At 40.9% G+C, this 14,747-nt stretch overlaps 1 protein-coding gene across 1 annotated transcript in view; it reads left to right on the top strand.

Annotated features, from left to right (window-relative positions):
• The first annotated feature begins 542 nt into the window (after positions 1-542).
• snx27a (sorting nexin 27a) overlaps positions 543-14,747 on the top strand; it is a 36,922-nt gene continuing 22,717 nt past the window's right edge. Inside the window, exon 1 of the mRNA XM_062990074.1 lies at positions 543-850. Within this exon, the coding sequence (XP_062846144.1) occupies positions 555-850 (296 nt within the window). The 5' untranslated portion in view covers positions 543-554. The remainder of the gene's footprint in view (positions 851-14,747) is intronic.

The raw sequence follows: 14,747 nt of genomic DNA, 5'->3' as shown, positions 1-14,747 counted from the left end.
ACTGAATCTCCATAAAGAGGAGAACACAGTATACCTGTACATCATTTTACTCTTTTCTGACAGAGTTGAAGCATTACAGTAATAATATACCATTACTAGCATCAATTTACCTCACCAGACTGTCATGTAGCTCAACTTGATGTTAACAATGGGCCTATTATTATGCCAATAAAATCGAACAGACAGCTAAATAACATTTTCCTATTTATTCATCATTTATTCGTAATTTTATTTTTAAATATTGATGAATGTAAAAAGAAAATTGTGCTCCAGCAGAAAGGGCACTTTTCTCATCCAGGGCAAAAGGGCAGGTGCTTGAGCACCACTAGGGGTCTATCTGTGCACGTGCCTGTAGGGACGTAAAAGTTCCCCCAATTGAAGAATCACCCTAATATTTCATTCTCGCTTTTGAGTTTGAGTGAGTGAGTCGACTCTAATCATTTACTGTACTTAAAAGAACCGACTCAAAGAGTCGACTCGTTAAGGAACGACACACCGCTTGTGATTACAGCTCAGCCCTGGTTCAGTCAGTGACGGCGGAGCGCCGGCTGAATATGGCGGACTTGGAACGTAACGAGTCTCTGGGCTCTCCTCATTCTCCGGTAACGGTTCCTACGCCGTCTCGAAACGGCTCCGGGATTCAGACAGTCACGACGGGACCGCGCATCGTCCGAATTATCAAGTCGGAGTCGGGCTACGGGTTTAATGTGCGCGGTCAGGTTAGTGAAGGCGGCCAGCTACGCAGCATTAACGGGGAGCTGTACGCTCCTCTGCAGCACGTCAGCGCGGTGTTACCGGGAGGAGCAGCTGAGCAGGCCGGGATAGTGAAAGGAGACCGAATTCTAGCCGTGTAAGTGCATTTAATACATTCACTGTCTTTTAATTATCGCTTTATTTAGCATTTTAGACATTCTAGCTTTCCAACATTACCCTCCAGAGCTAGCTAACCCATCTGACAAGTAGCAAGCGGTTAGCCTGTTAGCCTGTGCATTCCTATAGGACAGCTAACCTTGTATCATAATGCAGGTTAGCACACTGTTCAATCCACAATATGTGACTTATAGTACTCACTTTTTTATCAGCTCCACTTACCATATAGAAGCACTTTGTAGTTCTACAATTACTGACTGTAGTTCATCTGTTTCTGCATGCTTTGTTAACCCCCTTTCATGCTGTTCTTCAATGGTCAGGACCACCACAGAGCAGGTATTATTTAGGTGCTGGATCATTCTCAGCACTGCAGTGACACTGACATGGTGGTGGTGTGTTAGTGTGTGTTGTCACTGTGACCACCGATGAAGGTCTAGAAGATGACCAGCTCAAACAGCAGCAATAGATGAGCGATCGTCTCTGACTTTACATCTACAAGGTGGACCAACTAGGTAGGAGTGTCTAATAGAGTGGACAGTGAGTGGACACGGTGTTTAAAAACTCCAGCAGCGCTGCTGTGTCTGATCCACTCATACCAGCACAACACACACTAACACACCACCACCATGTCATTGTCACTGCAGTGCTGACATTAAACCACCTCCTTGTTTCTACACTCACTGTCCATTTTATCAGCTCCACTTACCATATAGAAGCACTTTGTAGTTCTACATTTACTGACTGTAGTTCATCTGTTTCTGCATGCTTTGTTAACCCCCTTTCATGCTGTTCTTCAATGGTCAGGACCACAACAGAGCAGGTATTATTTAGGTGGTGGATCATTCTCAGCACTGCAGTGACACTGACATGGTGGTGGTGTGTTAGTGTGTGTTGTGCTGGTATGAGTGGATCATACCGATACCGTGTCCACTCACTGTCCACTCTATTAGACACCCCTACCTAGTTGGTCCACCTTGTAGATGTAAAGTCAGAGATCCCTGATCCACTCATACCAGCACAACACACACTAACACACCACCACCATGTCAGTGCAACTGCAGTGCTGAGAATGATCCACCACCTAAATAATACCTACTCTGTAGTGGTCCTGGGAGAGTCCTGACCATTGAAGAACAGCATGAAAGGGGGTAACAAAGCATGCAGAGAAACAGATGGACTACAGTCAGTAATTGTTGAACTATAAAGTGCTTCTATATGGTAAGTGGAGCTGATAAAATGGACAGTGTGTGTAGAAACAAGGAGGCGGTTTTAATGTTATGGCTGATCAGTGTATACATTTATATGTGTACAGTACACACCCCTGGAGCAGAGAGTGTTAAGGACCTTGCTTAAGGGTCTAACAGTGGCAGCGTGGCAGAGCCATCTCTCAGCCTTTTGATTGATAGCCCAAAGCTCTACTCACTAGGCTACCACTGTCCCTGTGGTAGATTGGAAATTTGTGCTTCTATGCTTTTACTTTCATTCTGAATAAATAATAATTTAATGATACGTGTGTATGTCTGATGAAATGCCGTATACAGATTTAAAGGGTTTCTACACTGGAAATTTGTTCTACAATGCTTTTACTTTCTTTCTGAATAATTTACATAGCAATCCATACCGAATCAATGAGCTTTTAAAACATCACAGATTTCACAGGTTTTCAGTGAAGGTGCGAGGCTTCATGTTAATGACAATTCTTGCCCGTGTTTTGATACACCCCCCTCTGCGTTCACAGAATTGGTTGGGAGGTTTCCAAACTCAGTTACATGAGTACTAGGGATGTAACGATACACTCTACCCACGATGCGATGCGATTCACGATACGATTTTTTCCTGATTTTTTTTCAACAAAATTAAATTGAAGACAAATTTTGACAAAGTTTCCTTTTATTATTTCCCTTATAAATAATAAATAATAAAATGCCGCTCAGGTGGCGCAGCGGTAAAATCACTCGCTGGAACCAGAGCCGGGATCTCGAATACATCGTATCGTATCGAATCTCAGCTCTGCCTGCCGGCTAAGGCTGAGCGGCCACATGAACACCGATTGGCCTGTTGTTCAGATATGGGCGGGACTAAGCCGGATGGGGTCTCTCTCCCATGACTGGTGCAGTTACGACCTCTGCTGGCTGATTGATGGCGCCTGTACAGAGATGAGAAAAGAGTGCTCTCAGGGTGTGTCTCTCCGTACACAACGCTGAGCTGCACTGCACTCATCAAAGTGCAGGTGATAAAATGCATACGGCATGCTGCCCACGTGTCGGATGGGGCGTGGGTTAGCTTCGTGCTCCTCAATCAGAGCAGGGATCGGCATTGGTGGAGAGGAAGCATGACGCAATCGGGCAATTGGACGCAATAAAAGGGAGAAAAAGGGGAGAAAATGCATAAAGAAAATATAATAAAAAAACTACAAAATAAAATACTGTTTTTGTGCTTATCTTTTATTTATCTAAATAATGAATGCCTTTTTATTTCTGAGGTAGGTACAAACTGCCAAATAATGCTTATTGTGTAAAAACAGCTGAAATAAAATGTTAAAACAAATCCAACATTATATAAATAAATGAATAATACAAATGAAGAAAGTATCCTCATATGAATACATTTGGCTGGAAAATTCAGCACCTGGCAACCCTGTAGTGTCGTCAACCAGGCGAGGTGAATAGCGCCAGTGCTCTCTGCTGTTTAAAGTGAATATTGATTCATCTTAAATGAATAACCGATTCGAATCATGGCACACGTGCACCAATTCTTAACTGTCCTGTGGTGCATCGTTACATCCCTGATGAGTACTGTTTTTAGCTGCTTTACACTATTAGGTAGGGCCTTAATTATGACAGTTCTGACAATTGGCAAAAACACCTAGATCAGAGGTGGGCAATTACATTTTCAAGGGGCCACATGAGAACCACGGACTGTTGTGGATGGCCATACCAATAGGTTGCTTCTCAATATTAATTGTATCGTTTATAATAAGCAGTACATTGTACAGTTTTGATAAGCTGTTACTAATGAGAGTAAATGTTACAGTCAAGCAATAGAAATGAGAAGTAGGTAGAATAAAAACATCAACATTATTTCACTATTTAATAGAGATGGACCGATCAGTGTTTTTGAGGCCGATTTCGGCCGATAGCCGATACCGATCTAGGGCAGGGCTATATGCCACGGCAGCGCAACATGCAATTTTTAGCGCAAGCAAGACATGAAACATGGTCTAAACTGGTTTATTACCATTTTTAACGAACTCATGTGAAACAGCATAATATCTTTAACAAAATTTGCAGTAAATAACGAAGTAAATCAAACAAATACAGCCAATACTGCAATGATTATATTTAGAAAATTAATTAATTTAAAACAAAAAAAGTACATTAAATAAATGCAGTCAAAACTGCAGTCATTAAACGCAGACTCTGGGTTATTTTAAACGAAAAACTGCAACCATTAAATGTAGATCTTGAATTGTTTTAAAACGAACTCGAAATTAAACAGTCAATACTGCAATACGCGCCTTGCACGGGCGTGGATAGTGAAAGATTGTTTAGTGTCGCTTCAAATATACTGACTGAAAAGAGGAACAGACTGTCATCCCATAAAGCTGAAATATTACTAATTGTGAAAAGAATTAAAACAGGCCCAGTTGTTTAATTTCAAACGTTCCATATTTTATATAGCTGCTGTTATATTTCATCTATAATTAATTCAAGACCCACGACGACTGCGTGATTTCAGTGACGCTATGCAGACAACATTTGTTTAATTTGTGAAAAAGTAAAAAAAAAAAAAAAAATTCAATTACAGATGTACCGATCGGGGTTTTTGGCACCGATTCCGATCTCCGATCTCCTTTCAGGGACATCGGCCGATAGCCGATTCCGATCGGGGGGGGCGGGGGGGGGGGGGGTTAGCAGTAAATAAAATAAATAAACTTAAAAAGAGCCTCACAGTGAAGATAAACCGGAGCAGCGCGTGTGTGTGTGTGTGTGTGTGTGTGTGTGTGCCTTTAGAAGATACGCTTTGTTCACAGTATCGCTTTAAGTGATTCATTGATTCACGAGTCGATTCATTTTTCGCGAAGCGTAAGTTTCTCTTCTCAGTTATCTTTCCGTGTTTACTGCTATTAATTAAATGTCGTGGTTTTAAATAAACACCAGCTACTACAGAACATTCTGTGTGACTCTCTTACATTAAAAAGCTCAATTAAAAAGCTTAATTAAACTGCGGTAACCGAGTCAGACTCGTTCCGTCTAAGGAGCTAAAAGTTCAGCAGATGATCCTGAACTAACAAATTTGGTAATGAATAAACTTTTGCCTCTGATTGGCTCTGTAACGTTTTCTGTTCTCATCTACATCACAAGTAAGAACCGCTTACGATTTACCAAAGTGAACCAGGAGTTTATATAACGTGCTGATAGAATCGACTCAGATGTGACCGGAATGAATTATCTTTTTAAAGTAAATATTACAATCAGCAAAATTACATCGTATGTATGATGCACAACGTTAATGATGTTATTTTAGGTCATGAAGAGCTTTCACGATGGTTTCTGTACGATTGTTGATGAAGTTTGATGCGATGGTTGGTGCTTCGTAGCTCAAAGTCCGGATCAATCCACTGAGCTGTTAACTTAACATGGTCTTTATATATCACACGATCGGATCGGCTACTTTTAGGTAATATCGGCCGATCGCCGATAGCATATTTTGATAAAAAATCGGCCGATACCGATTCATAGCCGATCGATCGTCCCATCTCTAAATTCAATATCTACATTCAATGGTTGCAGTTTTTCATTTTAAAATAACCCAGGGTCCGAGTTTAATGACTGCAGTTTTTCCCGTTATAATATTTATTAATTATAATAGTTAATGGTCTACATTTAATGATTGCAGTATTTTCATTGTATTTGTTTAATTCACTGTTTTTCGTTTAAAACATTAAGGACTATGTTTAATTATTGCAGTATTGACTGTTTAATTTACTGTTTTTCGTGTTAAAATAATTAATGGTCTAAATTGAGTGATTGCAGTTTTCTGATACTCACTGTATTCAGCCGCGTGCATGGTGTACTCTTTAAGTGCCGTGTTAGATTAGTAGTGTTAAATGTCTTTGTTTTGGTTCCCCCGCGAGACACGTTGGTTTTACAAATTTTACAAAACGTCCTGGATGAATCTGTGTCATATACGGTAAAAAAACTGCCAGACTGACGGCATGCTTCCTGTCCGCATATGCAGTTGAACACCATAAACTGTTTCTTTATCCGCTCACGATCGGCTCTCGGGATCTTCTAAATTTTAGAAATATCGGCCGATCGCCGATTGCATATTTTGATAAAAAATCGGCCGATATCGATACATAGCCGATCGATCCTCACATCTCTACTATTTAATCAATTTTCTCAAAAACACTTGTGGACAAATTGTGCAGGTTTTAAATGAACTATACACAAAGTCCTATTGCTATTTTCCGATAGAGAGTCCAATAGGGATGTATTTTTGGTTTCACTTACGTTCGAGCAATCAAACGCGATGGACCAATTAGAATTGACGTGAGAGTTGAAATTTTCCGTTAAAGTCGCATTTTTAGATGATTAAAAACCAAAGCACGCTTATTAAAAAAACCCTGCTGGATTTTGAAGAGTACATCTGTGGATAGATGGGAAATGGTGGAGTTGTAGATCAGTGGCACATGTTAATGATGTCATCAAGAAGCAAGCAGGCAATAAACGGCTCTCTGTTGGAACGTATCTTTGTGTGTTTATTTGCTTTACACACAAACAGTGGCCTTATTTACATTAAGTGTTATTTACATTAAGTGTTATTTACATTAAGTGTTATTTATATTAAGTGTTATTTACATTAAGTGTTATTTACATTAAGCAACAGTATCGGATCGGATTACACGTTGTTTTCCTTCCGATATCCGTTCCAGTGATTTGGGCCAATATCGGACCGACACCGATACAGAGTATCGGATCGGTGCCAGCCCTAATCCTCACGTAAATAAATTGGCCTGGAAAATCCCGTTCAACTCTGTGTAGTGATGTCAACCAGGCGAGGTGAATAGCGCCAGCGCCCTCTGCTGTTTAAAGTGAATATCGATTCATCTTAAATGAATAACCGATTCGAATCGTGGCACATGTGCACCGATTTTTAACTGTCTTGTGGTGCATCGTTACATCCCTAGAGTCTAATTATAATGACCTCATTTGCATCTTGACGGCATCAGTCCTGGATGTATAAAACTGTAAGTGCAAGTGAGGTGAACTGGGGATACAAAATTGTCCATGACTGTGTTTGACATTAAACTTGGACTGATGAATCCTGTGTAACCAGTAACTACTTGTTCTGTGTAAAACATGACGTTAAAATCCTAATAAATAAGTAAATAAATAGTACCGTAATGGTGATTTAAATTGTGATCCTTAAATGGCTTTACATCTGACTACAGTAAATAAATACTAGTCCTCCATGTCTTGTGTAAACTCTGCGGTCTCTGTCAATCGCACTCACAGTTCTGTTTGCCAACACATTACGATGAAGCTGGATACACGTACACATGCATGAACTGAAACTGAAACTTACATGAATTGAAAAATAAAGTCCCTTCAAAATGACAAACAATGCCATTGTTAAGCATGTGTGATGTACACTTACAGCCGAAAATGAGAAGCCAAATGTGCAATGCCCAGGTGTGACCTAGAAGAACACTAAGGCTGTGTCCGAAATCGCATATTTAAACAGTACGTACTAGGGCTGCAACTAACAATGATTTTAGTAGTCGACTAATCTGCCGATTATTTTTCCGATTAGTCGACTAGTCAACGATGATTTATGTCATACCCTCCATCTCTGCCTTAACATAACAAAACTCTGTTAGGTTATTTAAGTTCCAATATCAAATTAAAATAATGACCCATGAAACATGAATATGAAACTTAAGCTTGATAGTTTAATTAAATATATTTGAAACATTAATACACAATCACAATAAAAAAATTCAATGAAATAAGAAAGCTTTGGACAGCATTAGAAACTGTTATGTTTCAGACATGTGGTTGAGAAACATGTGAATGCTGTCTGTGAAGATCTCAGCCATCTGAGGGGTGCATGAATTTCTTCTCATCCACTCTCCATTGCTTAGTGCTGTTAATAGAAAGAGCAAAAGAGAAAGCTGTATTAATTATCACAAACTGAAGGCTATGTATCATAGTTTATTACAAATAGTGTACTGGCTATGCCAACTAAACCATAACAGGTTAAATATCTTAACTGAATTATCTGCTGAGCTAACTAGCTAGCATTAAGTGGAGGAGGCTTATTATTTAGAATGAATGCTCTCATTAACAAGAGCAAAAATATGGAAGACGAGACAGGGTAACTTTAGGCTGCAATGTTAAGTTATATAACGTTACTGATATAAATGACTGATTAGCTATTGCACTTAATGCGTTAGCTAGCTAACAAACCTGAAAAATAGCAAACTCTTAGGAAGTACTCTAGCATTTACAATCATTAACTACGTTGGTTAAAGCATAAAGCGGTGTAAAATAGGGCTGTCGCGCTAATCGCAATTTTGAAATATCGCGGTACAGACCAGCCAACCGCAGGGCATGCCAAGCAACCGCAACACCGCGGTGTTCACGTTTTTTCTTTCTTTCTTCTCTTTTTTTTTTTTATTGTTGCAGGGTCCATCTTGTTTTACGCTTACATTCGGTCGTAATAAATGTTAAATAAATTCATAATGAAAATGAGCTAAGAGCGACATTTTCCCGCAAACTGTTCTCACGCGTTGCTGCTGAGTGTCAGGCTTTGTGTTTTAAAATGTAAACAGTCGCAACATGAATTATAGGCAAGTTTATTAATGATTAAATTGAGTTCACACTCAATAAATACTTGTAATTTAGACTATATTCAAACAGCCTTGGTGAACTAAAACACTTAATGACGGTTAATATGGCATTGCAGCCTGCAAATATTCTCTTGCTGGCTTGCTGGAATGATTTAAATGTATTTATTCGTTGAATAAAAATGTATTGAAACGAATAATAACTTGAAATGTAGTACATATTGTTATGTTAATTATACCTACTAAATAGATAGTTTGTCGCATTGTAAAGTCGCATGCAGGTACAGTACACGTGTATTACTGTAACGAGCCCCATCAGAGAGAGTTTTAATCCCGAGGGGAACATCTCTACCCCACTCAGATCCTCTCTAAACCACATCAGGTGAACATGTTGGTTCTTCTAGCGCGCATGATAACGCAGGTTTAAACTCTTACAGACTTTATTCTTTATTCTATTTTTTTTTTACCATATTTTGATTAGATGTGCATTTAAAATATTTAGCCTAAACACTTTTTTTTCGTTTCACACTGTAAATCTAGCCTAGGCTAGAAGCTTAATTTAAACCTTTTTTAATAGCGAAAAGACGCGCATCCCTGCTCTGTTCTGTATTTAACATTAAACACGCATTTCATTGGTCTTAAAGCTGTCTCATCTTTGTCATTATAAAGCAATAATATACCGAATCATAGCCTAACAATAAAGCTTGTTTATATAGCTCTAAAATCCAGATAAATTAAGTAATTTTCAAAAACAAAAAAAAATTGCGATATTACCGCATACCGCGATATTGAGACAGGCTGAATATCGCAAGGGGAAATTCTTTCACCGCGACAGCCCTAGTGTAAAACCGTACCTGTTCGGAATAACGCTGGTCATCACGGCTGCAGGGTGCTCGCGTTTTTTTTTTCTTTCCCCACTCCCCCCCCAATTTTTATCCCTATTCTAGTCATGTCCAATTATCCTGATTGCGTCCTCTATACTGATTCGACCCTTTTGCCGCTGACTGAGGACGCCACTCAACCGACTTGCGCCCCCTCCGGCACGCAATCAGTACAGCCTGCATTTTTCACCTGCACGAGCCGAGTTCATACACCGAGAGACACTGCGCACGGAGGGTCACACCCCCTCAATGTTATTCCTCAGCCATGTGCAGGCGCCGTCAGTCAACCAGCAGGGGCCGCAGTCGCACCAGTTATGAGGACCTATGCTCCGACTCTACCCCTAAGCCCCTAAACAACAGCCAAACGTCGTTCATACTGCCGCCCAACCCAGTCGGAAAGGCAGAGCCGAGTTTCGATACGATGCATCTAGAAACCCAACTCTGGTGCGCTAGCGTACTTTACCGCTGCGCCACCTGAGCGGATTTCCATGCTCATACTTGAAGGAAAGCGTTCCGCTTAGCGCTTTTGTGTTTTAAACATTCTCCGTGGTAGAACCTGTGGTAACCTGTGTGGTAACCTGTGTATTCTGTTCGTTCATTGACACAGTTTTTGTTCTCACATCATTCTCGGACTCACGCGGGTGCTTTTGCTTTAGGTGCTGAAATAAATTTGATGTGTTGCCCCTTTTGTCGTCACAGTTTTGCAAATTACAGTCGTTTGTTTGGACTCTGACCTTCTGTATCTGAAAACCTTCCACACTAGTGATGTAGCTCCCCTTTTAGGGACTAGTTCGTCCTCAGTTTTAACTCCGGTACTACTCTCTCTGCATTGGTCGGCATTATTTCACTGTTACGCGCTTGAGAGTGAGTGACGTGCGTTTGCTAACAATATCGCGATATGGCAAAAATCATATATAATATCGCCCACCCCTAGTCAGGACCTCACGCAGACATTTCATAATCGAAACTACTCCAATGGCCAAAATTCCTCCACAGCAATGTGAAAGACTCAAGGAAACGTTTGGTATCCTTCTAAAAGTGGCAAAACCAGTCGTTTAGTTTAGGAGGGCAGTGATTTATTTTCACATGAAGTGTCGCATGACCTGTTTTTAAATGAATAAAGTGATCTGAAACCATTAAGGGTGACAAAGCAAGAATAGAGGAAATCGTAGCGGTAGGGAAACTGCACGTGTACAAACAGTTCTAGCTCATATTACTGCAACACCCTTGTCTGGGACTCGGCAAAACCGCTATTGCGCTGCTGTGTCATTGTTTCCTATGGAGTCAGGCCGTGCAGCTTACGCCCAGTTCACACTACTTGATTTTGGCTGGCCGTGAACTGTTCGACAACTCGATCTGAGCGGTTCGCAGTCTCAAGAAAAATATCTAGCATGTTAAATATCTGGACCAGTCGACGACTCCAAATCATGTAGTGTGAAATGTGTTGCGATCAGATAACTGTTGTGAACACAAGATAAAGAAGGGAAACCCGGGGGAGAAGAAATATGGGGAACAGGGGCATAATATACAAGCCCAAATCAGAAAAAGTTGGGACAGTATGGAAAATGCAACTAAAATAAAAACACAGTGTTCCTTACATTTACTTTGGCTTTTATTTGATTGCAGACAGTTTGAACCTGATATATTTCATGTTTTATCTGCTCAACTTCATTTCATTTATTAATAAACATCCATTCCTGCTTTTCAGGCCTGCACCACATTCCCAAAAAGTTGGGACGGGGGCAATTTAGGGCTAGTAATGAGAAGAAAAAACTAAATAATGATGTGATTCTGTTCCATCACCCAGGTACACTGATCAACCATAACATTAAAACCACTCTGTCCATTTTATCAGCTCCACTTACCATATAGAAGCACTTTGTAGTTCTACAATTACTGACTGTAGTCCATCTGTTTCTCTGCATGCTTTGTTAGCCCCCTCTCATGCTGTACTTCAATGGTCAGGACTCTCACAGGACCACTACAGAGCAGGTATTATTTAGGTGGTGGATCATTCTCAGCACTGCAGTGACACTGACATGGTGGTGGTGTGTTAGTGTGTGTTGTGCTGGTATGAGTGGATAAGACACAGCAGCGCTGCTGGAGTTTTTAAACACCTCACTGTCACTGCTGGACTGAGAATAGTCCACCAGCCAAAAATGTATCCTTGTAGGCAGCGTCCTGTGACCACTGATGAAGGTCTAGAAGATGACCGACTCAAACAGCAGCAATAGATGAGCGATCGTCTCTGACTTTACATCTACAAGGTGGACCAACTAGGTAGGAGTGTCTAATAGAGTGGACTTGGTATTTAAAAACTCCAGCAGCGCTGCTGTGTCTGTGGAGCTGATAACATGGACAGTGAGTGTAGAAACAAGGAGGTGGTTTTAATGTTATGGCTGATCAGTGTATATATCCATTTTAAGATATTCAACCTGCTGTATCCTTGAGCTCTTTGAATAAGACCGTACTGCAGGAAACGGCTGCTTTATATTGTGAAGCGACACTCCCAGCTCCTCGCTTCCTGTAACTGTAGTTGGATTCTTTTGGGTCGCTGGTTACATAAGCTTCTGTGATAGACTGCACGCTATTATTAGAACACCTATCCTATGTTTTCTTGGGTTGCACTAAACCTAGTCAGCTGGACTCAGGAACAAGAAGCGTAAGAAGACAATGTGGATGAGAAAAGCTGCCAGCATCTCATTTGACTTTCAAACTTTTTGCAGAAGAACATGCAGTTGTGGAGGGACTGTATTATACACTGATCAGCCATAACATTACAACCAGCTCCTTGTTTCTACACTCAATGTCCATTTTATCAGCTCCACTTACCATACAGAAGCACTTTGTAGTTCTACATTTACATTATTACTAGAGATTTACCGATCGGGGTTTTTGGCACCGATTCCGATCTCCTTTCAGGGATATCGGCCGATAGCTGATTCCGATCGGGGTGGGGGGGTGGGGGGGATTTAGCAGTAAATAAAGTAAATAAACTTAAAAAGAGCCTCACAGTGAAGATAAACCGGAGCAGCGTGTGTGTGTGTGTGTGCCTTTAGAAGAGACGCTTTGTTCACAGTATCGCCATAAGTGATTCATTGATTCATGAGTCGATTCGTTTTATGTGAAGCGTAAGTTTCTCTTCTCAGTTATCTCTCCGTGTTTACTGTTATTAATTAAATGTCGTGGTTTTAAATTAACACCAGCTACTACAGAACATTTTGTGTGACTCTCTTACATTAAAAAGCTCAATTAAAAAGCTTCATTAAACTGCTATTACCACAGATCTGTAACCGACTCAGACTCGTTCCGTCTAAGGAGCTAAAAGTTTTCTGATGATCTGATGATGAAGTTCAGCAGTTGATCCTGAACTAACGAATTTGGTAATGAATAAACTTTTGCCTCTGATTGGCTCTGTAACGTTTTCTGTTCTCATCTACATCACAAGTAAGAACCGCTCACGATTTACCAAAGTGAACCAGGAGTTTATATAACGTGCTGATAGAATCGACTCAGATGTGACCGGGTTGAATTATCTTTTTAAAGTAAATATTACAATCAGCAAAATTACATCGTATGTATGATGCACAACGTTAATGATGTTATTTTAGGTCGTGAAGAGCTTTCACTGTGGTTTCTGTACGATGGTTGATGAATGGTGATGTGATGGTTGGCGCTTCGTAGCTCAAAGTCTGGATCAATCCACTGAGCTGTTAACTTAACATGGTCTTTATATATCACACGATCGGATCGGCTACTTTTAGGAGATATCGGCCGATCGCCGATAGCATATTTTGATTAAAAATCGGCCGATACCGATTCATAGCCGATCGATCGTCCCATCTCTAATTATTACATTTACATTTTCAGCATTTAGCAGACGCTTTTATCCAAAGCGACTTGCAGTACTGTGACAGTATACTGTCTAAGCAATTGAGGGTTAAGGGCCTTGCTCAAGGGCAATAGCAACCTGGCAGTGGTGGGTCTTGAACCGGCAACCTTTCGATTACTAGTCAAGTACCTTAACCACTAGGCTGCAACTGCCCTAGTTGTAGTTCTACAATTACTGAATGTGTTTATCTACATTCTTTTTTTTTTTAGCCGGTATCACCCTGTTCCTCAATGATCAGGACCCCCACAGGACCACCACAGCGCATGCTGTTTGAGTCGGTCATCTTCTAGAACTTCATCAGTGGTCACAAGACGCTGCCCACGGGGCGCTGTTGGCTGGATATTTTGGTTGGTGGACTATTCTCAGTCCAGCAGTGACAGAGAGGTGTTTAAAAGCTCATACCAGCATTACATTTACAGCAGACGCTTTAATCCAAAGTGACTTACAAATTTGACTTAACACATGGCGGCACGGTGGCTTACTAGGTAGCACTGTCGCCTCACGGCAAGAAGGTCCTGGGTTCGAACCCCAGGTGGGGCGGTCCGGGTCCTTTCTGTGTGGAGTTTGCATGTTCTCCCCGTTTCTGCGTGGGTTTACGCCGGGTGCTCCGGTTTCCTCCCACAGTCCAAAGACATGCAAGTGAGGTGAATTGAAGATACTAAATTGTCCAACAATGTGCTTGATATTAATTTGTGAACAATGAACCTTGTGTCATGAACAACTACCGTTCCTGTCACGAATGTAACCAAAAGTGTAAAACATGACATTAAAATCCTAATAAACTAAACTTAACACATGCATTTTTGAGCAATTAAGGGTTAAGGACCTTGCTCAGGGGCCCAACAGTGGCGACCTAGTGGTGGTGGGGCTTGAACCGGCAACCTTCTGACTACTAGGCCAGTACCTTGACCACTGGGCTAACACTGTCCCAGCACAACACACACTAACACACCAGCACCATGTCGGTGTCACTGCAGTGCTGAGAATGATCCATTCCTACTCTGTAGTGGTCCAGCATAAAAGGGGGCTAACAAAGCATGCAGAGAAACAGATGGACTACAGTCAGTAATTGTAGAAATACAAAGTGCTTCTATATGGTAAGTGGAGCTGATAAAATGGACAGTGAGTGTAGAAACAAGGAGGCGGTTTTAATGTTATGGCTGATCAGTGTACATATTAAATTAAAACTTTGTGTGTGTCTGTGTGCTGGGGTCAGCGTCTGGGGCGGAATAGCGTATTAATACTCATG

The sequence above is a fragment of the Trichomycterus rosablanca genome, chromosome 2 (assembly GCF_030014385.1).
Source record: "Trichomycterus rosablanca isolate fTriRos1 chromosome 2, fTriRos1.hap1, whole genome shotgun sequence".
Lineage (NCBI taxonomy): Eukaryota > Metazoa > Chordata > Actinopteri > Siluriformes > Trichomycteridae > Trichomycterus > Trichomycterus rosablanca.
Note: the sequence above shows the minus strand (reverse complement) of the source record. Positions and strands in the feature narration are given on the sequence as shown.